Here is a 25990-nt window from a genome sequence, read left to right as displayed (position 1 = left end):
AAGTTGCCTTTGTATGATAAACTTCATTTTCAGATATTATGTGCTGCAAGTGTGCCGTTTATCAAGAGGAAAAAAGCAGGGGATAAAATAGAAATGCCCTATGCCAATATGCAACTTTGCCCTAATGGAAGTTTTATGTGAAGACTTTCAGGGTCTGGCCCAGCTCCCGTTGAAGTCAGTGAGAGGGTTTCCATTCCTTTGCACTGGAAAAGAAACAAAGCTTAATGCATGCTCTTTTAAAAGGTTGCTGTGGTGTGGGGTTTTTTTCTTCTGTGCTTACATGTTGAGTATTTTACACACATGGATTAACTGGAACACCAGTTGCCTTCGTTGTTCTTCTTGGCCAACACTGTGAGGGAACAAGCTGAAGATGATGTGCTGTTTCCCTTGGTATTTCACCTTGAGCCAGGGTCTACAGCAGACTTGAAACATCTGTGCTGAATGCTGCCTAGAAGGAGCAGTTTCTGGAAGCAGATGACATTGTTGTAGGGTTATCTCACTACTCAGTGTGTCTTCTGCTAATAGAAGTTAGGATATCTTTAAAAAAAGCCCCAGAAAAAACCCACACACATCAAGGAAGCATAGGCTTATTTCTTCCTCAGCTCTTGCAAACAGGATCAGGTTATAGACTGCTATTATTCCTGCTGTTCCACTGTTCTTGTGATTGGTTTGATAGGGTTTGGGGTTTTTTCCTGATAATTATTTTAGTAACAGTTTTGAAAAAACGATTCACAGGGTTGTATTGGGCTATTTTGCTTCCTCTCAGTCAGCTTTTGCTTTAGGACAAACTAATATATTGTTGGCCTCACCATTTGTCCAGTTGGGAAACTGGATTACGACCTCATAGGGTCGATTACAGTGTTGCATTTTCCCTAAGCTCTTTGAACAATGATTTTCTTGTAAAATATCACAGCCTCCATGTTTCATAACCTACTCCAATCCCTTGACATCTATGCATAATATGTACTATGCATGTACTTTAAATAGATTTTGTTCCTGGTTGAACGTTGCCCAGGCAAAAATCCAGAATGTAAAGCCAGAATAAAAATGACGGCTCCTAAGATTTCCCTTAGTGGAGGAATTTTGGAATCAAAAGAGCTTCTTGCTGTGGGAAACTTTCAGCAGAAACTGCCTTTTAATGAATAACGCTAAAGTGGAAGAGAATGGTCTCTTCATGGGGTTGCCTGATCCTTTTGCTGCAAGGTGACTCTGAGAATGATGATCGCGTGGTGGGCTTTCATAACCCATCTCTGGAGTCCTTTCAAGATGCTGTGAGTACCCTGTATTTTTTCCCTGTGTCCCCACTAGGGACATTTCGAGGAGATTCAGTGCGGTTTTGTTTCTTTCTATGGATCGGTTACAATGAGACCTGACAGCGCAAAAGTTTAGTGCTGGTTTTTTTCAACAGAGTTATTGAGACAAAATGCTACATCTTGTGTTTGAAAACAAATGGGGTAGCCTAGCTCAGGGATGACGACGGTAGCACTCCCTGAAGGGTCTGAGTGCGGCTAGCCCCTCTTTCCTTTTTGGAGACTGAGATTTCATGAGACGTGGTGGATAGAGATGCTATCTAGAGGACAATCAGCCATAGGAATAATCTCCCCAGGGAAGTGGTGGATTCCCCAACACTGGACACTTTTAAGATTCAGCTACACAGGGTGCTGGGCCATCTTGTCTAGACCGTGCTTTTACCAAGAAAGCTTGAACCAGATGATCCTTGAGGTCCCTTCCAACATGGTATTCTATAATTCTGTGATACGTGGCAAGGCTCTGCCGCATCTTTGCGAGGTGAAAAAGCATTCACCAACTGATATTTAGGAGACTCCACCTATTCCACTGTCTGATTTTCCTGTTGTCCTGCTGCCAGTCCTCCCCGTCTCCATGGACAAAACGCAGCGTTTTCTTTCCATAGCTCTGACAGACAGTCCTTCTCTTGAGAGGCACAATATGTGGCATGGGCTGACTTCTCATTCCTGCCTGTGCTCCCTGTAGTGCTTTTAACTCTCTCACCACTACTGCCCTTTGAAGGGGCTGTCTTCACCAAGGTGTCACTGTCCTTCTGCACTCAAAGGAACCCTTCACCCTTTTTAAATACAGGTGGACTTTTCTGGGGAAATGCTCATGTAACTGTAAAATATCAAATTTTTTTAAGTGGCGAAATTCCTGAAGACTTAGGATACAGCTGTGGGGTTTGTCTCCAGTAGCTTACTGTGCATATTCTTTTCCTTTATGTTACATTTACTGCCTGACGGTTATGCCAATTACTGTACCTCTTATTGGGCATTACAACACTTTTGTTATGAACCTTATTTTTCAACTCCTAAATTTGGTGGGGTTAAACTGTTTGAGATGAGATTTTAGAAGCCAGTTACAACTCACATTGCTTATTTAAAAAAATCATTCAGCTAAAATGACAAAGTCCTTTCAGGGCTGGGCTGCGGCTATGTGTGGTTTTGAGCGATTGGTGAAGATCGATTGATACAACTCCTGTGCAAAGTTTAAAGCTCTCACTCTGTGAGAGCGGGTTGTTTTACAGGGGCATGAAAGTACTGCACTGCAGTGAAGTTCAAAATGTGTCCACTAAGAAAAATGTTCCTTTTGAAATACAGAAAGATTTAATCATGTTCTCTTTAAAAAAGAAAGAAGACAGAGGGAAAGACACCTCACCTGTCTTCTTAGATTTTTTCTTTATTATGTTGACAAAGAAATCTTGGTCCCCTCTTCTGTGTAGAGTAGATTTTTATTATTATTATTTTTTTAAATCTTAAAGATTATTGTCCCATAATCTTAATTCAGCTTCAGGAAAGCATCCTATTTCAGAGTCTGAAAAATCCACTTAACAAAGGTGATACTATTTTCCTACAGAAGAACGTAGAGTACTGCTGTGTGCTGAGTCTGGAAAAAGAATAAAAAGCTATTGCTACTAATTTCTACACCATTCTGCATCTATTGGAATTGCCTCCTGGCTTGTGATGTTTTGCTGAAAATGCTTATTAGCAATAGGCACTTTGCTTACCGTTTGTCAGCTGGTGTTCAGCGCAGAGGGGTATTTTCAGTACTATTGCAGAAAAAGCACTGTAAGCTTGCTGGCAGTGGCAGTTAATGTGGTGTAGGGCAGAGCCATATCTTCGTTAAATCAGCTCGGCCATGGCATGAGATTTTATGGTAATAGTATAAAAATAGCATATGTAACATAATAATAGTAAAAACAACAGCAATAACCCAATATATATAGCATTAATCTATCACTGCCGTGCAAGGGCTGGCGGGAATCTATCAGCTAACCCCGTTTCAGCACTGGTTATGGAGAGAGTAGGTCAGGAAATCCCATCGCTGGCCATCATTTCCAGCTGTGGATTGTTTCTAAATTTCAGACAGGCTCCCAGTATCCAAAGCCAGTTATGTGTAACATTCCTGCTGCTTCTCACAGCAGCTTTCGCAGGCAACAGCTGAGTGAAGTTAGCGGGGCCGGGCCAGGGCAGGGTGAACAGCGAGGTTATGGTTTCCTCAGGTGCAGTAATTTCCCATGATTCCTTTGCGAGCAGGTACCTGAAACTTTGGTGTCGAGTATGAATATTGCCAATAGCCAGAGTCATGCTGCTCACAGGCTCTGGAGTTTTTCTTCTGAGGAGTATTGCAGTACCGTCTCTTTCAGCATTAGCGGGGAGGTTGTGCAATTTGGATATGAACTCTTTCTTCCTCACTCCCAGAGCACTTGCTGGCATCTCTTGACTAGGATTGCCCAGAAGAGCAACAGTCACAGGCAGAGTTTAATTTTTTCCAAACTGGAAATTCCCTTACCCCGGTTTCCCATACAGCTCATACTTTCTAAGAGTCTTAAGGCTGGCAGGGGCAGGATACTGATAGGGCACAAACACCAAAGACACATGCCCTCTTTTGGATCCAGCTGTGCCATTGGAAGAAAATTTACCTCCTTGGTATTCATTATGTCTCTTTTTCCAGCAGTTACTACCTCTTTGGATCCGCTGGCAGACAAGTTAACCTGATGAGTCTCAATTCACATCCAGCTGGTTAGAAGAAACCTTTGAAATTAGTGGTTTGATTTAATCCAGCTGATTTTGCATGGAGTGAGTTGGACTTGCTTGTGTAAGCCACTCTGCCAGAGGGTCAGAGGGGACTGATGCCAAGTAGCATGGAAGCTGTGACCCCTTGCGCTGATACAAGGGCACCCAGAAGATTGCCCAAGCCATATATCACTTACATGAAGGGATCTAAACCCTTTTTCCAGGAGAGCTTTTATAGCCAGGGCTTGGGAATATGAGTAGTGTGGTAGTAACCACACCACATGCTGCCTCTCCATTTTTGCAAATCTAATGCTTAACTTTTCTCCAGAGTGCACCAAAATGTTTTGCATCCCTGAGTAAAATTGCCCAATTTCTTAATTGGGAAGAAAAAAATACCTGCAGTTTAAGCTATCTGACTTCATTGTTTATTTTAATTTTCTTTTTCTGTGAATGCCCAATGAAAACCTCAGCTTTTATGCTTCTCTAGGGGTAAGTAAGGAGCAGCACCTTTTTCAGGCCAGGGGCCGTTAGAGCCATCTAATATCCCCCAGCTCTTAGCAGGTAGGAATTGAAGGCTAAACCTTTGATCCAAACTTTCTACTTGGGTTTCATGTATCACTCCCACGTTCAGGGAATGGGCATTGGAGACTGGGTTTAGTTGTGTAATTAGTACTGATCGGAGTCTTGTAAATTTTTCTCCAATACTCTGATTTATGATGTATATCTGAAAGAAGTCTTTGTTATTTTTCCCAACAAATTAATTTGATTAATAGAATGAAAAATCTCTAAAGTCTTTTGGCAAATTCCGGATTGGAATAAATGATTCAGAAGCTGTGATTTTGCAGGACTTCAGATCTTGTTCTGCTCACTGTTGAAAGAAACTATGTGAGTTTGATTGTTAAATCCTGTTTTCAGGAGCAGCTTAACGCTTAGAAATCTCACTGGAGACTGATAGCGTATAAGGTTCCAAAAGCCTAAAAGACTCTAGCCTTGCAAAACTGAATGCAGCTAACTCTAACGAGCTTTAAAAATCCAAGTTTTTGCATACTTGCAGGGAAACAATGAGTTGCAGTGGGGGATCGCCCTAAGCATTTCCACAGAAAGCAGCAGAAACTTCAGATTCAAGAAGACAGGGCTTTTGATGATATCCCTGTTTCTGTTGGGTGAGGTTAGGCAGAGTAAAAATTTATTTTGCAGTACAAAAATGTCATATAAATTTTTGTGAGGATTTGAGAAGGGCAAAGTTGATTGGTTGTTTTTAAACAGCTTGCGATTAGGAAGCTGTTACAAAACATCTCTGTTTTTAAGGACTTGATGGTCCTGGAATAACATATGCGACCAGATACATTAAGAAGTTTTATGCTGATCAGGTGGGGCTGTGCTCTGGGTTACATGATGTGGAAAGTGTCCTGGAAGTAGCTCATCATGACTCTTAATCTGACTGACTGTTTACGTATATATACATAGCGGTTTTGAGGAATAGCCTGGGATGCTTTGTTTGGCTCAGATTATTAAGGGAGGTTTTGTTTGACTGCCTAGCCCTGCTCTTCCCTTGGGGCTGCGAGGGGAATGGTTTTCTAAAGGAAGAACAGCTGGACGGATGAATACAGTCACGTGAGACGTATTTTTTTGTAGGGGCTAGAAGGCATTCTGTGCTATAGCAAAGCCCATTTACAGCAAATCCTGACCTACCTGCTGGTGTACCAGCCAAGCTGGGGTTTCACCATGACTGGGCACCAGCAGAGGTCATGGTTTCCATGCAGGTGAGGGAGGGAAAAGGAGATCCAAAGCACTGAAATTATGAGACTTGCTTGAGGGGGTGGAGAAGGGCTCCCTGGGCTGCAGGTGGTAGCTGCCCACCCCGTTTCAGTCCTTGTGTGGCCCATAGCTCACTGGCTGAGCTGCTTCCCCCTGCACATCTTCAGGAGCTGTGCAGAGCTGGGAGCCACTGCCATGGTCACATCAGTGTTGGCCATGGAAGAGGGCTTTGGAAAAGGGATTTGGCTGCCTTGGTTGCTGAGATCCAGCCACCCCAATCCAGACTGTTACCTTGTGTCGTGGTTTAAGCCCAGCCAGCAACTAAGCACCACGCAGCCGCTTACTCACTTTCCTCCCACCCAGTGGGATGGGGGAGAAAATCGGGAAAAGAAGTAAAACTCGTGGGCTGAGATAAGAACAGTTTAATAGAACAGAAAAGAAGAAACTAATAATGATAGTGATAACACTAATAAAATGACAGCAGTAATAATAAAAGGATTGGAATATACAAATGATGCACAGTGCGATTGCTCACCACCTGCCGATCGATGCCCAGTTAATCTCCGAGCAGCAATCCCCTGCCCCCACTCCCCCCAGTTTATACACTAGATGTGGCGTCACAGGGTGTGGAATACCCCTTTGGCCAGTTTGGGTCAGGTGCCCTGGCTGTGTCCTGTGCCAACTTCTTGTGCCCCTCCGGCTTTCTTGCTGGCTGGGCATGAGAAGCTGAAAAATCCTTGACTTAGTCTTGACACTACTGATCAACAGCTGAAAACATCAGTGTGTTATCAATATTCTTCTCATACTAAACTCAAAACATAGCACTGTACCAGCTACTAGGAAGACAATCAACTCTATCCCAGCTGAAACCAGGACACCTTGATAAACTGCATTGCTAGGAGAAAGGGAAAAACCCTTCGCAGAGGGTAGAGCCTAGTATACAGCAAGCTCAATACACTTATCTTGGATGTGCTTATTTAAAGGCTATGCTGTCACTATGGAAAGAGCACCACTGAGACTTTCCTGTGTCTCAGTGTCTCTCTTCATTATCATATTTTGCTCTTAAACTCAGTGGAGAGAGACTTGCCAACGTTTGAGGTGAGAAATCTATGGGACAGGGTTTGTCTCCTGTGGTCTTAGGATGAGGCTTAAAATTGTTTGCACTTTGACATCCTCTGCAAAAGATTCAAGAATTGATTTGCATGGCTTTCAGTGGCTTTCATTACAGCAAGAAATGGGGGTTTGTTTTTGTTGTAACTTGAAGCTTAAAGTTTATCAAGTTTCTGGTATGAAAGGTTAATTCTATTCTGGCAGAAGTTTCTTTTGGTCGCTTTTAAGACAGGCAGCTGCAGGTGGTGCCAGAAGATAAATGATACCCTGAGCAGAAAATCTAATAGAATTGTAAACAAATGTAAATATGTTTACTCTCTATATAAACAAAAAAATATATTTTTACATGATATGTGTAATATACATGCATACAAGTCCTGTGGGATGTTGTAGTCACAGTGCTGTGTGGCTGGAAGTGGTGGCAATTGCTCACTTTCACGTAGTTGTTCAGATTTCTCCTGTGGTGCTGATAGGAACTATAAATAAAAACAAAGCCCCTTTTAATTAATCCTATTAAGTGCAAGGCATGATCCTGCAGTTATACTTCAGGCATAGCCTCTCTGAAGTCAACAGCAGTTTTGTCTGTAGAAAGACTTAAAAAAGTCCAGCTGCACAGTCAAAAAGATGAGTAAGAGTGTGAAGAGTTTTTAGCTTGAAAACCCAAGGAGGGGCCAGCGCTGGTGAAGAAATCACAAGCTTTCCTTTCCTTGAGTTTGACACTGGAGCTCTGGGAATTTCTGACTCTCGTGAACTCCCTGGTTTCTTCTGGTGTGAAAGGAAAGTCACAGCCTTTTTTTTCCCTTTCAGTTACCTCTTCCTCTTTCTTGCTCATTCTTTGCTCTCTCCCTTCCTCCAAAAACATGACGGAAGAGCTTTCAGGAGAGCCTCGATTTCTTCTAGGGAACTAGGTGAGGCAGGCTCCCTCCTCCCAGAGCAGCTGACAGCCAGCGACGTAACCCTAGGTTCAGCTGGCACCCGTCTGCCTTCCTATTAGCAGAAGCAGGCACGCTAACCCCCCCTTCAAAGGAGGCCTGTGGGCCCCAAATCTCAGTTTTTTTCAGAGAGGGAGCTTCCTGGGGCGTTTCATCAAAACCAGAGTCATTGAGCAAGGCAGGGAGGAAGAGCAAGAAGCGTTTCAGCTGGCTCTCTTGCAGGCTCCAGGGGTGAGCGGGGACCCCCTGTCCGGGCCGTCTCAGCGGACCCCCCCGCCCAGGCAGGCTGCAGGGGACGCCGAGCCAGGCGCGTTCCCAGCCGGCAGCAATTTCGCAGCCTGCCTTTGGGAGGAGGCCAGAAAAACTGTGCTTGACTTTTGGCCGTAACCATCTGCAGAAGAGTAACGCAGTGATTTCCACTTAGCAAGGGAAAAAGGAGGAATGCACTAACAAGCTGCTCTATGAAGTAGAGCGGCACCCCTTAAAGTAAAGCCTTACAAGTGAACTGCTAAACTTCTGTTTTAAAAAAAGAAATTGCATATATTAAAAAAACCCTGTTTCTCTCTCCCGGTGCAGTAGGTAATGGATTACACCTTTGCATTTCAGCAGTGTTCCTAGGTTATGTAGTATTTATCATGTCATCAAGTTTTTCTGTGAAGAAGTCCTGATGCGCCTTGTATTTGAGTTTCTGAAAGAGCAAGACCAAAACCCCCAAAGCTGTATGTGTTTGCAGAAGGCATTTCCTGGGGTTTCAGATTTGGCTTTGATTGATGGGGATTGTAGGATGAGCTAAGGTTTATTAATTCCAGGAAAAATACCCAGTGCCAAACTCATTATTATTGCTATTACCTTAATATTATTCTTTACACTTGAAAATTACCACCAGGGAAGAAGAGGGAGAGCGGGGGTAAGGCTTGGTTTTAGTGATTGTGTTTCCTCATCCAGTTTGGTTTTAATTTTTTTCTTTATTATTATCTGTGAGGTTTTCCGTTTGCTTTTTTATTGAACTATGTGTAGTTGACGACATTTGAATTTATTTCCTGAATTCATTATTAATTTAAACATTTCATTATAATACTAAGAGTGAAGAGCTGTGTTGCAGTTGAATACACCAATATTCAGTATAATTAATAACTTACACACAGAAGGTTGTCTTACAGTATATGTAGGCATACTTTATCCATGCTTTCAGAAATACCTCTAGGAAATGAATGTTGATTCATTTATCCGATTTCTGCCACTTTTTTTTTTTTTTTTTCTGCTTTTGGGAGGACCATGTTTTGAAGATATGTTTTTTGTTATTATACAATAATAATGTGTATAACCCATGGGTTATCTATAATAATTAAAAAACAATTCCCCTGTTAATGTTACCATGCAACCATGATTTAGTAATGTGAGATGCATGTGTGTGTGAGCACAAATATACATACATCTACATGTGAAGTGAGATGAAGGAAAGCTTACCCCAGAGCCCTTTCTCCTCCCAATGGCTTCCTTGTCTCTGATTTTTCCCTAGGTTATTGCAGAGCATGGACTCATATGCATGAGAATGCACTGCTGTTATTAAGCTTATCCTAATTTTCCTGTGCACAGATCATGAGGGAATAATAAAGATAAAAAGATACGTGTTCATCCACAGGTTTTTTTTGAAATAAAGGTATAATCAAATGCAATACACTGCTGACAGATTACAACAGCATATGTAGTTTGGATGTACATGTAATGGTAAGAAATATGAAGTAAGGAGGGTTTTTTGACTCTCGAGACTGAATTTCCTTTTCTGGGTAATTGCATTGTGTCTGGATAGGCATTCAATCCAACCAAGTTTCTGCAGTTTTATAGAGAAAAGCTTTTGGGGGGGAATAGCACAATCTTAATTACTGCTGAATTTAGCTGAATGTGTGTCAGAGATATTTTGTGTAATAGTTTTTGTGGTTGCTTTTTAAATGTATCACTGTGGAGTCAGAAACCTGATTTTCCCTTACTCTTCATTTTCCTCAGGGTTTTACTATGTTTTTTTTATGTGGAACTTGAAAGACATGGCGAGTATCTACAAGTTGCCTTAGGCTTAGTAGTATATTAGTGTACATACTAGCCAATGTAGTGTTTTCAAAAGGTGTGTCTTCACATTTTTATGAGCAAAGGTTTTATCTTGGTTGGCAAACTGATAGTGCATTACTAAGTAGGCTCCATTTTGTAATGCTTTGGTATGTGTGTGTATTGGTTTTGTTTGGCAAGGTTTTGGTAGCGGGGGGGGGTTACAGGGGTGGCTTCTGTAAGAAACTGCTGGAAGCTTCCCCTGTGTTCAAGAGAGAGCGAGCCCATATTAGCCGGCTCTGAGACGGACCCGCCGCCGGCCAAGGCCGAGCCAATCAGTGATAGTGGTAACGCCTCTGTGATAACATTTTTAAGAAGGAAAAAGTTGGGACGGAGAAAAACTGCCGCCGGAGTGAGGAGTGAGAACATGTAAGAGAAACAAGCCTGCGGACACCAAGGTCAGTGAAGAAGGAGGGGGAGGAGATGCTCCAGGCGCCGGAGCGAAGATTCCCCTGCAGCCCGTGGTGAAGACCCTGGTGAGGCAGGCTGTCCCCCTGCAGTCCAGGGAGGTCCACGGTGGAGCAGATCTCCACCTGTAGCCCGTGGAGGACCCCACGCCGGAGCAGGTGGGTTCCCGAAGGAGGCTGTGACCCCGTGGGAACCCCGCGCTGGAGCAGGTTCCTGGCAGGACCTGCGGATCTGTGGAGAGAGGAGCCCACGGAGCAGGCTTTCTGGCAGGACTTGTGACCCCGTGGGGGACCCGCGCTGGAGCAGTGTGCTCCTGAAGGACTGCACACCGTGGAATGGACCCATGCTGGAGCAGTTCGTGAAGAACTGCAGCCCGTGGGAATGGCCCACGTTGGAGGAGTTCGTGGAGGACTGTCTCCCGTGGGTGGGACCCCACGCTGGAGCAGGGGAAGAGTGTGATCAGCCCTCGTCCTGAGGAGGTGAAGCGGCAGAAAATAACGTGTGATGACCATAAACCCCATCCCTGTCCCCCTGTGCCGCTGGGGGGGCTTGGTGGTGAAATCCGGGAGGGTAGTTGTGCCCGGGAAGAACGGAGGGGTGGTGGGAAGGTGTTCTGAGATTTCGTTTTACTTCTCATTACCTTGCTCTGGTTGATTTGTAATAAATTGAGTATGTTTTGCAAATTGAGTCTGTTTTGCCCGTGACGGTAATAGTGAATGATCCCTCCTGTCCTTATCTCGACCCGCGAGCCTTTTGTTATATTTTCTCTCCCCTATCCAGCTGAGGATGGGGGAGTGATAGAATGGCTTTGGTGGGCACCTGGTGTTCAGCCAGGGTCAACCCATCACAGTGTGGATCATGGATTTTTCCCATTCTGCACCTAAGTCTTCATTTTTCATGAAATCTTTGGTCCAACTTGAAAAATGTTGTGGCAATGCATGATTCATAAGACTGGCAGTTGTGTACTGGGTTACCTGTTGCAGGTTTCTTTTGTAAGATGAGACTTGTAATCCAGGGATGCAGAGAGGAAACAGATGTATGTCATGTTAACTGTTTTTAAGTGTCTCTTTTGCAAGGTGTGGTCTGTGTTGAATTTCCTGTCACAGTTGGCTCACCATCTAGTGGTCATCCACACATGGGCCTCTGGCTGCTTGGCAGAATCATTGGACCAGACCAGTCAAGGTACAAATTCTAAAATAAGGTGCAAGTACATGGGGAAAATGGAGTTTGGATTAGATTTAGTCCACATTTCCAGCTTTGTATTTGGCTGCATTAGTATCTCAGGGACTGTTCCTGATGCTGTGGCACTTACAGCCAGCACTGGGATCCTGCTTGGAGAGCAGTGTCCAGACCAGTGCTCCAAACAGAGAGAAGGTTGCTGCATCCATTTTCCATTTGCCTTGTGCATGGTGGGAGTTCAGCTGGCCAGCTTGCTTCCCAGTTATTTTGTTCCTGTTTACTTGTCCTGTTGTTGGATGCAAAAGGCTGTTGCCCGCATCAGGCCAGGACATGACAGTGTGCCTTTAGAAGGGAGAGCTCTACATCTCTTGGAATAAATGAAAAACAGTATTTCAAGTGATGGTAACAAAAGATTTGTTTTCCAAGGTGGCTACCTAAGACAGTAGCTGGGGAAGGCATCTAGTAAATCAGCTGGGTGGATTTAGGAGGGCAATGAATTTTTTCTGCTATCCTGCTGTCTATGGTAGAAAGCAAACAAAAGAAAGGGCTGCTTCGCACCATGTCTGGTCTGTGCAACCCATGCCACTGGTCCTGAAAAACAAGAATATGAAATGATCTGTGTGATTAGAATTCATGTTAGAAGTGATGGTTGCCATTGTTTCCAACATCGAGCTGTAAAACTCATGCAAAAGTAAATGGCATGTATAAAAACCTGCTAAAAAGGCACTGCAAACGTAAGCATAACCTGCATGTGCTTGGCTGCTCAGCTATAATATCTACTGATGGTAATAACCTGTGGGGTACAAAATACCTGCTGTAAAGTGGCTGTGTTTGGGTCATTTGAAGTGTTTGTGTGTGTGTTACTGATTTTGGCTCTAGGAAACAGTTTCTTTTGCTTGGCTGCAAGTATACAGTTACCTTTTTATTTTGCCTTGTGCCTTGCTAATGAATGGGGCTATGTATGTGTGCATGGATGTGTGAATGTGTGGAAGAAAGCGGCTGAATTTGTTCAAAAAATGGTACAATATGAATACACCAAAAATATAAATACTTCTGACAACACTGAGTCAACTCAGGGATTCTGTATGTCCCTAATCCTTCTCCAACTAAGGCAGAGCAGTCTTATTAATAAAAAATAAACTTTCAGTGCAATTGATGGAATAGTCAGAACTTCCGGAAGTTGAATGATTGGTGTTTCCAGTTGTGTCAGCTCTTTGATCCAAGAGGAAAAAGAAGTCTTAGCTTTATTATTATCCTCTTTGATTTTTGTCTTTTTTTTTTTTTTTACTGTCTTTTTGTCTTTTAATGCAGCAGCCATAAATCTATCCATATGTATTTACAGGGCAAGGAGTATAGCAATAGGAGCAACACATATTTTGGAAATATCTGCAGGGTTAGATATCTGCGAAGGTACCTGACATAGTGTGATATCTTACCAGCTTTGATACAATCATGATGTCCTTTCTCCCATTTCTCATCTGAACTGCCTATAGAGGAGAAAATAAAAATGATTAGGTTATCACCATGAGTGGAGCCAATGGGTTAATCCCAGTTTGAAACCAGTATACTTTTGCCTGTCTGCCTCAGCTGGAAAATAGTATGAGCAGTAGACCTCAAGTGATGTTTGATGTTAGCTTTTTTCCTTTTTTTCTTTTTTTCTTTCTTTCTTTCTTTCTTTCTTTCTTGCTTTCTTGCTTTCTTTCTTTCTTGCTTTCTTTCTTGCTTTCTTTCTTGCTTTCTTGCTTTCCCAGTGACTGTACATAGTTTTGAAATGCTGCATGCAAAGAAAAGCAAGAGCAAAGGGGCCTGTTTATTGTTTTAAGCCAGAGAGTTCCAAGCTAGGAATTCTTTCTGTTTCTATTCCAACCAATAATTACATTTTTCCACTATAGAAAGTACTTGCTATGTGAAAGGCATTTGTGTCTCAACAGAAGGTATGAGCCTGATTCTTTAATGAGGATTACAAAGGACAGGTGAAAACTGGATCACTGGCTTTTGTTTGGTTTTATTAAACATTAATTCATACAGGCTTAGAAATGTAGTAATTTCTTGGTAATGATAGGCATGAATTACCTTAAACTACTGAGTAGGTAATTCGAGCTTGTGAAACTTTCTTGTATTCCAAACTTGATCCTTCACTACTTTGCATTTTTAGTAGTTTTTTAATTGTGGAGTAGGAGTAACTGCCCCATCCTACAAGCAGGCTGCCTTTTTGTCCTTGCTTTTGTTGGTTCTCTAAAGAGGGGAAGAGACATAGTGAACAAGAAAGGACACTTTCGAGAGACAGCTGATCATAATACAGTCTTAAATGAAGTTGCCTTGTTAAAAGTACCTTGTCATTGCTTAGCATCCTTTAAAGGAAGAAAGAATGAAAGAAAAGGTCAATATGCAAGAGGAGAAAACAAAAAGGGATGCAAGTGCAAGTGGAGCACCCTGCCACGACCTGCTCAAGACAGATTTTGCTTAAATACTGCAAGGGACAGAGGATTTCATCTGAATCCTTCCCGTGAAAAGAACGTGCTTCCTTTTTTGGTAGAAAATGAATGAACTGACTTTGGGGCTGGTACTGATTTTCCTCCAACATTGCCTGGATCATTCTTCTGTGGAAGGAGGCAAATCCCATCCCAAAGCCGCTCCCAGCCAGAGAGAGGTGTTAAAAGCAAGGAAGAGCCTTGGCAGAAAGTGGTTAGGGGAAGCTCTCAAGCCCTTGAGTGTTCTTCCAAAGCCTCAGATAGCAAAACAGCCAGAAAATGGCATGACAAGAGGCTTCCTTGGGAAGGTTCCAGTGCCTGCAGTCAAGGTAGCTGCTGGTCTTCTTGCAGCCTTTCAGCTCAGGTGGTTCCTCCCCAGTGGGATCTAGGAAGCGTTAGAGGCTCATGAGAATGGGAGGGAAAGGGCAGCTTGAGCTTTCTGGCCTTGGGAAAACGTTTGGTTTGGGTTGTGTTCAGGAGTTAGAAAGGCCTTCAGGAGCCTGAGGTTATCCTGACTGGATCGGCAGACCCCTGCGCTGGGAAAAGAGGCACAAGTGCCAAGCCTCAGCTAACGCGTCTTCCCTGGGGCACAGAGGTAGCTGCGGGGGCCAGAGCCCCAGCATGAGTTCCCAGACTGATGGTGTCAGCAATGAAGTCACTTCTCAGAGGCTAATTGCTGCTGTAGGGAGAGGAGTGGCCTCAGAAATGCAAACTTGTCATTAAGAGCCAGATTCCAAAAAATACATATTTGCTCTGCTGAGAACTATTTTCCTCTGACTGCTTTTGTACCACTGTCTGTGGAAAGGATATAAAAGGAAGAATAAGGTTCTCATTTCTCTTCCAAATTTTTATGAGACATAATAAAGACATCACAGGGAAAGTCTGGTGTGTCCAGCTGTTACTGGCCTGGACAACTCTGCTGGGGACACTGGTCATCCACCACTGTAAAATAGGCTACCATCTTGTACTTGGGGGCACTCTGTTAGTTTATCCTAAATAACAAGGTCTACGCAACTTAGTCATATGACCTACTGTGCCCAAATTTAAAGGGGATTCCTTATGTTATTAATAACACCCAGGTCATGCCCGAGAGTGCTCCAGTGGATGAGTGTTGCTGTGTGGCCAGGTGGAAGTCTGACCTTGAAGCTGCTCCTGCTCTGCTGGCGGAGTGTGTGTAGCCATACATTAACACATATGGAAAAGGGTCATACCGTCAGGCCTGACCAAACAGCATAGCTGAAATGTGGCCAACGTCACGATGAGTGAGGGACAGCTGACCTTACAGCTCTATGGGGACGGTGGATCTTGGTGATGTTCCCTGGATTATTTCCTATACCTTGAAGAAATTAAGTTCAGCGGTTCTCAGCAATCAGGGAAAAGAAAGATTTAGCTTGTGTAGTACAGTGAAAGCTGATGTAAGTTTAGTTGGTCTATTAAAAATGAGAGTTAGTATGGCAGCAAAGGAGGTGGAACTTCTCAGCGTGGCACCAAATGCTCCTTTCTCTTTATAGCTTCATCCACCTGCCCTGCATGTCCCTTAAAAGATGGGAGAAGCAAAAACACAATCAGTTTTGTTGACCGGTTCTGAAATTGTTTTGGGGCTTAATCACTTATGTGAGCAATTTCTGCTGCTTCTTCAGCCTCTGAGACAGTGTGCTTTAAAAATCTGCTGCACTAGCTTTTCATCAGTTAAGATAAATGTTTATGAGAGAAAGAAGAAATAAGAATGTTGGGAACAGCCAGTAAATAGAAAAGTTTTTGTCTTTTTTCTCCCTTTTTACTCAAAGATTTGCTGTGTCGGCTGGGATTGGTGAGCTCATGATCTATAAATAGGTTCCATCCAGGGAGGAGAGGGAAGAGGCAGGAGACTCTAATTAATTATATAGAAATAGTTGTTTTCACAAAATAAGCAGCAACTCCAAGATGTTTGAAGCCAGCCTCTCTGGGCTTGGGGGTGGGGTGTGCCTACAGCATTTGCTAGTGAGATCATGGAATAGGACAGGAAATCTCTCCCTAATGCCAAAGAAAACTTTCTTTTTCCCCCTAGTTCTTTTTATGAAACAACTGTTGAGGTTCCCCAACTCCCTTTCAAGCTTATTTTCTGATAATGAATCAAAAGATTGATTCAGATCAAACACCCCATGCCTCCAGATCCTCATATGCACATTTTGCTGTGTGCATGTCAGCGTGCTCAGGTATGTTGTTTTGCTTGCTCATGTAAGCGCTGAGATGATGAGGGTCTTTACCGGTGAAACAGCAATTTGTGGAGCTGCAGAATTTATGATGTGCAACTTTCATATTTGCTGATTTGGTTTGTTAGGGGAATATCTGTGTGTTTGAAAAGTAAAGGAAAACTTTCAGTCCCTGTGACATCTTTAAAACAGACTTTCACAATGCACACACAAAATCCGTTTATTCCACTGTATAGTTTGGTTGGATATCCAATATTCTTCAATCATTGCGTTCAAGAGGTTAGATAGATGCTAGTTTCATGACAATGTCTGGCTGGGCAAGTCCATATTGAGGCTGTATCTCCCTCTCTAATATCTTTCCTAGCAGGTAATGATTAACAATAATTTTCACGCTATAGTTGCTGTTGCTCCTGATTTATCATTGACTTGTCCTTCATGTTTTTCACATTGTCACTTGCATTCCACCTGTGTTTGGAAATTATTTACAGCAGAAGAAACCTGTGAAACTCACGCAACAGAGCTGTTATGTTAGAAGAGTAAAGCCATCTTAATTTCTTTCCATCATGAACATCTTTTTCCTCCTTATGAGTGTCTCTGTCACACACTTTGCTTTGGCAAGTGGAGAAGTGCACGCAGAAGAGTTTCTGAATGCAAGGTGTTGGCTTGAAGTTGCCAAGTAAACTACATTTCAAAAAAAAAGGAATAAAACTCATGAGATTTTTCCTCTTGAGAGTAGAAACTCCCTTAAATGCACAAGAGAATTTTTCCTGGACCTTTGATTGCTTTTGAAGCCGTGGCCACCTGTGCCAGACCACTGTGGTCCATTTTCAAAGCTACTATAAGTAACAGGATTTTTTTTTTCCCCTCAGGTTGCATTGCACACTTGCAGCTCACGAGAGGCCCTGTGGCCTTCCCAGGTGGCCCAGAGCCACCACTGTGTGGCACCACTGCTGCCTGGGAAGCTGGCGTCAGGGAAGCAGTGCATTCTGCCACCACACCAGCTTTCCCTGTGCCTTCCTCTGTCCGACCCCTGGTTTGTGCAGTGTTGGGAGCCGGGCGTTGATGACAATGGGTGTTTGAATGCTTTATGCGTTTGTAACTCCTGAAGTGCGTGAGCAAAAAAAGGAAAGCCAAACCCTAAACCTGCGGGCTCAGTTTGTGAGATACTGAGATTTCCAAACGTGAGCGAGTTGCTGATGCCTTCGGTGTTGGCTGTGGGCTGAAGGAGTTGGGGAAGGTCTGTGCCTGGCAGGGTCTGGCCCAGAAACACAGAGGAAATATTAGCTGTCTGTTCAGCGAACAGAGAGTACTGCTGACAAAGAGGCAAAGCAGACATCAGACTGCTTGTTATACAAAGAAAACAGAGGCCCAAAGGGCTTTCAAGGATGATAATCAGAGCAACTTTTAAGAGTTTTCTAAGGTAGACCACACCCACCATTTCAGTAATTTCAGATTATTTTTACTTGAATTATTGTACAGTGCCAGGAAGAGTTTCCAGTCAGTAATACCACTGATCCTCTTTGTGTTCTTGCAGCTTTAAAATACCCAGTGAAGCCCCATTTTGGAGGAAAGTGTGGTATCTGTGGAATTTTCTGTTAGAAATAGAAAAACCAAGCTGTTGTATGCACAAGAAGGGGCCTCCAAGATTAAATTACTCTGAGCTGCACTTGCTCTCAGTCATAGGGAAACTCAGCCTGAGCCAGTCTTTTTATTTGAAAAAAATTCCCCAAGCTTTCATGAGCTCAGGCATTCCTAATTGCTCTGTATGTGTGGGTAACTGACCCACATTCTTTAGTGACTTCAGTTGCTGCGGAAAGAAAGCACCTCGGTGTGCTCAAGGGGTGGCTATTAAATGAATTGACAAATCTTCATATCCTTGAAGCCTCAGTGAAGGCATTAAGAGGATTATAAGGCAGGGAGAGATAAGGGTACAAGCAAAATAAAAATTATGCTCTCAAAACCCTAGGGAAACCCACAAGTTGTTGCTAGTATGACTGAAGGGCTTAGACCAACGTTATGAAGAGTGATTTGAAGAAGACACCTCAATCATCATTAAAGAGGTGAGCCTTAATTTTAGATTCCTGACATGGGAGGTGTTTGTGCTACCCGGCTGCGCTAGCTAAGTGTGTAGGAAGCAGATTACCAGCTGTGAACAGACATACGTTCAATGATATCTCCCAAAAGTAAGAAGCTCTTAAAATGCAGGTCAGGTCTATGTAATTGTCCTGTTGGGTGGAACAAAACATCCAGATGTTCATCTAAACTCTCATTTGGGAAAGTGTCCCTCTTCACCAAAAGTACAAATTGGAATTACTGAGACAGAAGTATGTGCTTGAAGTCAGAGTCCATGATGAGAATGAAAAACTGTACAAATTTAGCAAAACTGTATTTTTCCCAGTGCCTGATGTAAGTCTCTAACCCTGGTGCAGGTCAGAGAACCCACATTTCCAATTAACTAGAGGGGAGAATTAGTTGTAAACTCTATATACTGGAGAGTATATAGTAGATAGATGCATAGTATCTAACTTTTGAGACTTAGCATAGCATGAAGTGGACAGTGCAGGTAGCCCTCCTTTGAGATATTTTCTTAGTGTTTTTGTTTTAGGACATCTCAGATGAGGATACTGTTCATGGTCCCCTGTAATGTCAAGTGTAATAGTTCACAGACAGGCGTTACAGAACAAGAAAACCAGTAACAAGAAAAGCAATAACAAGAGTATGGGCTCTGGCAACAAGTGCAGGGTTCCTCAGTTTTCACTCCTGTCGTTATTCTTTTGTACCCTTTGGAAAATGTGAAGCAGTGTTAAAAAAAAAAAAAAAAGTTGAATAAATTCTCAACATCTTCAAAACAGGAGTGTTCTGCCAACATATTATCAGGGCTTCCAGGACATTTTCTCCTCTGTTCTGGCGTATATGTGCTAGTAGCCAGGATTTGCAGGGGAGACTTTTTTCTGTCTAAACAGTAACAAAAACCTTTAATTTGAGTATAGCAAAGAAAAGAGAAATATAAACTGCTGGTAAATGTGTTTTCTAACAAGTTGGGGTTTTTTCCTTGTAAAAAAATAGAGAGATTATCTTAGTGATTCTGCAATGAAGATATTTTCAGTGCCTTTCGTTGGTGGTTTTAATCCATTCAAAAATAACAGCTAATCAGAAGAGTATTTAAAAGGGTGAAGTCAACTCTGGCACACATCATCAACAGTATTGAGAGCAGTACTGAACTTACCCCAAGTTCAGAAGTTAATATAACTTTCTGTTGACTATCTTGGTATGAATTTATTTTAAAAAATTAAGTTAGAGCCATATCTGACACATCCTTTTGCAAGTTTAGTATTGCTCTTTTGCATCTCCCTGTTGACATTTCAGATGTAGTATCTGCTAGTAGCTTATGTGCTTAGAAAAGCAGAGAGCTAGCAGGCCATAAATGAGTGTTAGGATAGTTGAATTAACACCTTCTCTGAGAGCGCACTGGTGAGTGCAAAATTAACAAGTGACCTATACTTTTATATTAGTTTGCTTTTGCTGATAGTCATAATTTGATAGAAGAGTTGTCAGATAGATAAAAGCTTGGTACTGGAGATTGTTGACGGGGAGTTAACAGGCTGGGGGAGATTACTTAAGGAGATGCTTGAGGCAAGGAGCTTGCAACCAGTCATGGGTGGAGATGAGGGGTGGGAGCAAGTTAAGGAAGCGTATTGATGACTCTGGGTTGACGCCAGCATCAGTTCAGAAGAGCTGTTCTACCTTTGGGGAAGAAATGAATGACCCTAAGGGTGGGGAAAAATAAAAACAGAACATGATTATATGAGCTGCCAGAGCAGGCTCAGGAAGGTTGGAGGGTTTTGGCTGGACATAAGTGAGGCAGAGAAGGGTTCGGGTGTATCGGCTGATCATTGTCATCACATACAAGCTATGCAAGACTCCCTTGGGAAAAAAAACATATGTGATCTGATTTGAAAATCAGGTGAAGTCAAGGTGAAGCTGAGGAAGTTTCAATGTCCTTCTTTGGGCCATGCCATTTCACAGATGGTGGCCGTTCTTGGTCATCTGCATTCAGGAAGAGGGAGCTCAATTAGGAGCAACATGTTGCATAGGTATGTCAACATGAACACTCTTCCCAGAGGCAGAGTCTCTGACCTGTGACTTGTGTTTGACCCAGAGCCAGGCAACCTTTCTTCCACCAGCAGTTCTTGCTTACTGTTTTCTTAAGACATTCTCTTTTCCTTCTTAAGTCTTAGATTTGACAGTTAACCAAGTTGAAAAGGACCCTTCAAGGTCATAGTAAATGATATTTAAGAAATCTTCTAAAAATATTTGTTTCAGGAGGAGGGGCAACAAAAAGCAGCTGTTTTGGAGCAGGGTTCAGCTCAAATAAGGGGCCTTTTACAGGATCATACCTGAAGTAATCTAGTCTAGTGCTCCAGCTGGCACTGGTCCTGCCCTTGTACCATGAGAAAATTGGGCCCATCAAATGCTATTAAGGGAAGACAGGCTTTTTAAATGCCAAAATACATGCAGTGAAAGACTTACATGGTATGACCTGTTCTAGTGCTGACAAGCTATTTTCTTACTGATGACCTACCTTATGTGGCCTGAAAAACGTGTGGTTCAATTGCAGTCCAGTCATGATCTCTGTGATAGGAAAAGAGCAAAATCTGGAGTAGTTCAATGTTTTATATCCCCAGATAATCAGCTAGGTGAAGCCAGCAAAAGGGTACTGCCCGTGAGTTATTCCAGGGTAAGATAACGATCCCATAATCCAGCACTCCATCCATGTTAAAATGCTTTACTCATTTTGAAATGCTTTCTAGACCAAGCCGAATGCATTGTTTTAAGCATTCAGCTTGATCTAGCTTGTTTACCTTTATTAAAAAAATTAGTCTGTGAGCACCTTACTTTCTTCTGGCAGGTATCTGACTTGTTTTGGGCAGTAAGGACTTGACATCATGTAGTGTGTGGGTTAGGGACAAGAATAAGGGGAGACATTGCTCCTAGGCACATCCCATGTTGTCAGCCTGTAGTCAGATATACCTAGAGCTCCCGTGTTCAGCAGCTGCCTGCTTCTGCTGAGACAGTTACTGACCAAATTTGCCCATGGAGGAAACAACTGGTGTCCCCCAGTGCAGACTGTGTGGTGCACCAGGTGAATATCTGAAAGAGCAGAGAGATGGGAAGAACTGGGGAAGAACATGACCATTGCTGAAATTTCTCCTCTCTCAAGTCTCAAAGTTAGCAAATAGCAACATTCCCAGGTTGCTGCTTCTAGGCACTATATTAATATGATCATTACCAACTTCCTGCACTACTTGGTTGAAACCATGCATAATATTTACATTTCAAAACACTTATGTCTGGAAGTAAGCCCATTTTGTTACATCTCTGCTTATACCCCCAATCACATACGCCAGAGATTATGTTTGACAGGATTATGCTGCAGAATTTGGGTTGAGTTGTTTCCCATGTGTCCCTTATAATGGAGTTCAAACTTGACTGTTTCATTGCTCGTGTTATAATTATCAGGAACTTTTCTTTCTGTGATAAAGGACTTTGAGAAACAGACTGTGAGCCAGCCTGAGCTTCATGTTTCTCATACCCAGGTCTGCATTTGTTATGCAGTAATAGAACAGCTATTTGGCTAATTAGCTGGCTATTTATCTGATTGACTCTCCTAAGAATATGAAATGCTGTGAAATGTTTCAGAAAGAAAACAGTTTTCCAGATAAAGCTTCGCGCTGTCTCATTGGAAGGGAAGATTTCAACCCCTTTGGCTATGTTTTCTAAGCAGACTAGAAAATGCTATGGAAACTCATGCAATAAGCTGGGTTCTCAGCTGGGTTATATTGTCATAGAGAATCATTGCACACTAAAAGTGTTACCTAACATCAGTGAGAAGTGGCATCCAAAATTTCTGTAAGCCCTGAGTTGCGCTGTTTCTGTTCCCTATTTGTTAGATAAGACAGCACCAACCCTTAAGCCTGCTGGAATAGTGTGAAGATTGAATTTATTTAGTGCTTACAGAGTGCCCACATGTTACAGAGCTGAACACCATAGGAAACCCCATGAAGAAACAATTTTTTCTCTCTCTCAAACAGTGCGTGCTGCAAATAAATTAGCCTGAAGCCAGACAGTGAGCAGTGAAGGAAAAACAAAATGTTTACTCGTTAGCTGAGCTTCTCCATCCTAATCACAGAGCAAGGCAAGGGGTCCATGGGAAAAGTTTTCTGGGTAGCCTGTGTAATTTAGAAATGTGTGGAAGGCTGAACCAGTGTGGTGCAGGCAAACCTATTTCTGCTGTTCCCTAGCATTGAACAATTTGACTTTGCAGCATTAATGGAATCACAAAATATCTCAAGTTGGAAGGGACCTATAAGGATCATTGAATCCAACTGCTTGCTCCTTGCAGGACTACCTAAAACTAAATCATATGACTAAGAGCATTGTCCAGATGCTCCTTGAACTCTGACAGGTTTCCCTCAGGAGCCTGTTCCAGTGACCAACCATCCTCTCGGTGAAGAACCTTTTCCTAATGTCCAATCCAAACTTCAATAATGTTGTATTAATATTAGTCATTAAACTGAATGTATGCTAATGAAGCCAGAAGGTCGTTCAAGTCAATCTTACTGTGTCCATTAAGCTGTTGCAAGCAACAACAGCAAAACCAGCCAATGCAACATTATCTGTCATTTCCTTAACAGCCCATTATAAAACAACTGCCATCTGCCTGCCTGCTATCAGGGCTGCAAAGGCAGGCAGCGGCAGCCGGCAACATGCAAAATGAAGAAGTACTGCACTTCTTCCATTATCAAGATGAGAGTTCTTTCTATTATCCTGGTTTTTTGAGATCTCTGAAGGGATATGGCCTTGAGGAGAGGAGGCAGCCTCTTGGGTCTGTCTGGTCACCGTCACCACCAGACAGCTATGTAAATAGAAACCCCTCTTGAATGAACAGAGGCTGTGAGTTGATGAAAGAGAGTTCATAGGTTGCCACAGTTAGACAGCAAGGGACATTTGAACAACACAGAACCAAGAATGTTCCCAGAGGAAACAGCTATGAAATTTTTCATTTGGTTACGCAGCTGCTCAGAGTTTGTGTTCACTTGATCACTCTCATAAAACTGGAGAACCTCCCAGATTGCCAAGAGGAAAAATCAAGTGAAGGCAATGCTTCACCCATGAAGCACTTGTTCTGCTGTTTTGTGTTAAATGGAGGAGAAAATCTAACACAGCATATGAGAACAGCAGCTTTGTACAACTGAAGCTAGATGTTTGATTTGCTGGGCAGTGCCATCTTTTGTATTTCTGGAAATAGAAGCCTACTGAAGATTGCAAGGAAACAAATCCATAAAAAAGCTGAATGTGGAGGCAACTGCTCTGGTATTTGAGTAGTACTGGAGTAATATCATGCCATCAAGCATCTCCAAGCATGCATTAATTTTCTCCTTAACGTTATTTTCTTTTCATATGAAACCAGTGAAATACTGTCTGAGTCAGATAAGAAAGGTAGCTTTAGGTCTATAATTTTCTATAAATGAAATTTGAACCTGATTTTGAACGATGATTTTGAAGATAAAGGAGACCTTGTCTTTCAGAAATCACAGGAAACAGTTAAAAGATCAAGAATCTGAATGCTGTCAGACTCATAATTAGGGTAATAGTAACGTCTATAGAGCACTAATGTTGTGCTTGGGTCAGAATGTGAAAGGCAGAGGGGCATTTCCTGGAGATGCTTACAGTGAGTTCATGGTTTAGGAAGCTACTTCCACATGTGCTTGTTCCAGTTGAGAATGGTACTCATGTAAATTTTAAGTGCATACTTAAAGCAGAACTCATATTTGAAGTGATTTGGGAAATGTACGTAAGGAGACAGAGCCTGGCCTTCGCAAACTGCTGTAGATACTGAAAACAGGTCAAATAAATCATACGTCCTGTAGCTAAGAGATTCTCAGCTACATGTTTAAGAGTAGAGTTAATTTCTAGATTCAGATGTCTAAATTTAGGCATTCATATTGTAGCTGCATAACATCAATACCATAGCTTCAGTGATGATCTAGTCAATACCAGGGCCTGGAGAGGTATTCAGCCCAGTCTAAATGAAACATCTGCATTTGGTCTGCTGAAACATTTTCTACATCCATTGACTATGATGGGAACAGTGACACCTAGATCACATAGCAATCACTTTCTGTGTAGGCAACTAAAAGTGCATATCAGATTCAAGAGCTGAATCCCATTCCTAAAGTTTAGTGAGATGAACTTGTCCACAGTGACAGACTATAAAAATGTTCCCTGATAATCTGGAGATGAGAACGTGCTAACCTGGAGCCAGACATTTGTTTTGTGGAGCAATGAAACACTCTCCATTCAACAGAAGTATTTCTGTTGTTGTAGTGGAGTCACCAGTTGAGCAGGATAGGGCTGCTCTAGCCTTTTTCATTTCTATTAATGACAGTGTTCTTAATCTGTCAATGTTTAGCATGAGGAGAGGCTCATCCCTCTACTTCATCTATGCCACCATTGTATCACTAAAGAAAGATGGGATCCATACCAAAGTGGCTCATCCTCTGGACCAGAGAAAGAGATCAGGGCAGTGAATGACACCAGGACCAGAGTAACGCTTTCTCCAGCATCTGTGCATGGCATGGTTTGGTCACCGTCACCCACCACAGTTCTCTCTTTATGATACTGGTACCTGGAAAAACTACCTTGGAGAACCTGTATTTTGGACCATTTGAAAGCTGTCTTTTAATAAACAGAGGGAGCAACTGATGGTCTGAGTTATCCAAGAACTTGGGCTGATCCCCTGACTCTAATGTGTTTAGTCATGCAGTATTTCCCTGTGGTCTGTCTCTTGGAGCAATGTTCTGATGGTTGTCTTCTTTGCAGTGCTGGTCTGACTGAGGTGGAGTAAGGAAGTACAACACTGCACTTTTCCTTACTCAATGAGTACTAGTTTTCTGGAAATAACAGTGCTATGGTGGGAAATGTTTAGTTTTCTACGACACTTTGTCACAATGGTATTTCTTAGTAATCCCCTTTTTCTCCCCAAATCTATCATCTCATGGTCGTCTTTATTTTCTTACAGGAGGAGCTGGGCATTGCCTGTGAGTTGCTGGAGTCAGACTTCCTCAAGTGCAGTGTGGGATTTCCTTTCATGAGATCGAAATCTAGGGTAATGTTGTGATACTTGCATTTGAAGAGTGATGGTCCGTTCATCTCTGTCTCCAAGGAGTGGCTGGAAAGGCAACTGCTCTGTTAAACGTCTGTGATACTTTCTGTAGCTTTCTAGCCCAGATATCCAAGCCTTTCACAGTTACAGAAAGTAGCTGTCCTCTTTCTCACCAGATAGAGCCAATGACAGTACCCTGTGCACTGAAATACAATGCTCTTGAAAAATGATGCAAGAGTTGCAGCTACGAAAAACTTACATATTTCCTCTGCAGAAAATTAGAAAAGGGCTCTCTGTCTTATTTATGTTGCCTTATTCTGGTTTTATTTTTGTCTTCTGTCACATAAAGTGCAACTGAATTTGTACAAATTACAATGAAAATGTCTCAATGACTTTTTCATATTATGGTCTCCTGGTAGCTTTTAAAGACGATTTTGTTCACTAATAGAAGATGAACTCTCTCATAATTTTTAGAAATCCAGCTGGGTTCTGTCTGTCACTAAACTGAGCTGTACAAATGACCAACCCAGAAAGGTGAGAAGATGAGGAATAACTTCAGGATGATCTGAACACAATGAGTCTGAAATTTTTCAGAAAATTTCAATTTCAAAAACTAATCCTTTTCATTTGAATTCACATATCCTTTGAC

At 42.4% G+C, this 25990-nt stretch overlaps 1 protein-coding gene across 1 annotated transcript in view; it reads left to right on the top strand.

Moving 5' to 3' along the window:
- ITGA9 (integrin subunit alpha 9) overlaps positions 1–25990 on the top strand; it is a 230686-nt gene that overhangs the window by 149089 nt on the left and 55607 nt on the right. Inside the window, exon 19 of the mRNA XM_049817094.1 lies at positions 25258–25344. Within this exon, the coding sequence (XP_049673051.1) occupies positions 25258–25344 (87 nt within the window). The remainder of the gene's footprint in view (positions 1–25257; positions 25345–25990) is intronic.

Source organism: Accipiter gentilis, chromosome 14 (assembly GCF_929443795.1).
Source record: "Accipiter gentilis chromosome 14, bAccGen1.1, whole genome shotgun sequence".
NCBI classification, from domain to species: Eukaryota; Metazoa; Chordata; class Aves; order Accipitriformes; family Accipitridae; genus Astur; species Astur gentilis.
The sequence above is the reverse complement of the archived record's forward strand: the minus strand, read 5'-3'. Positions and strand labels throughout refer to the sequence as shown.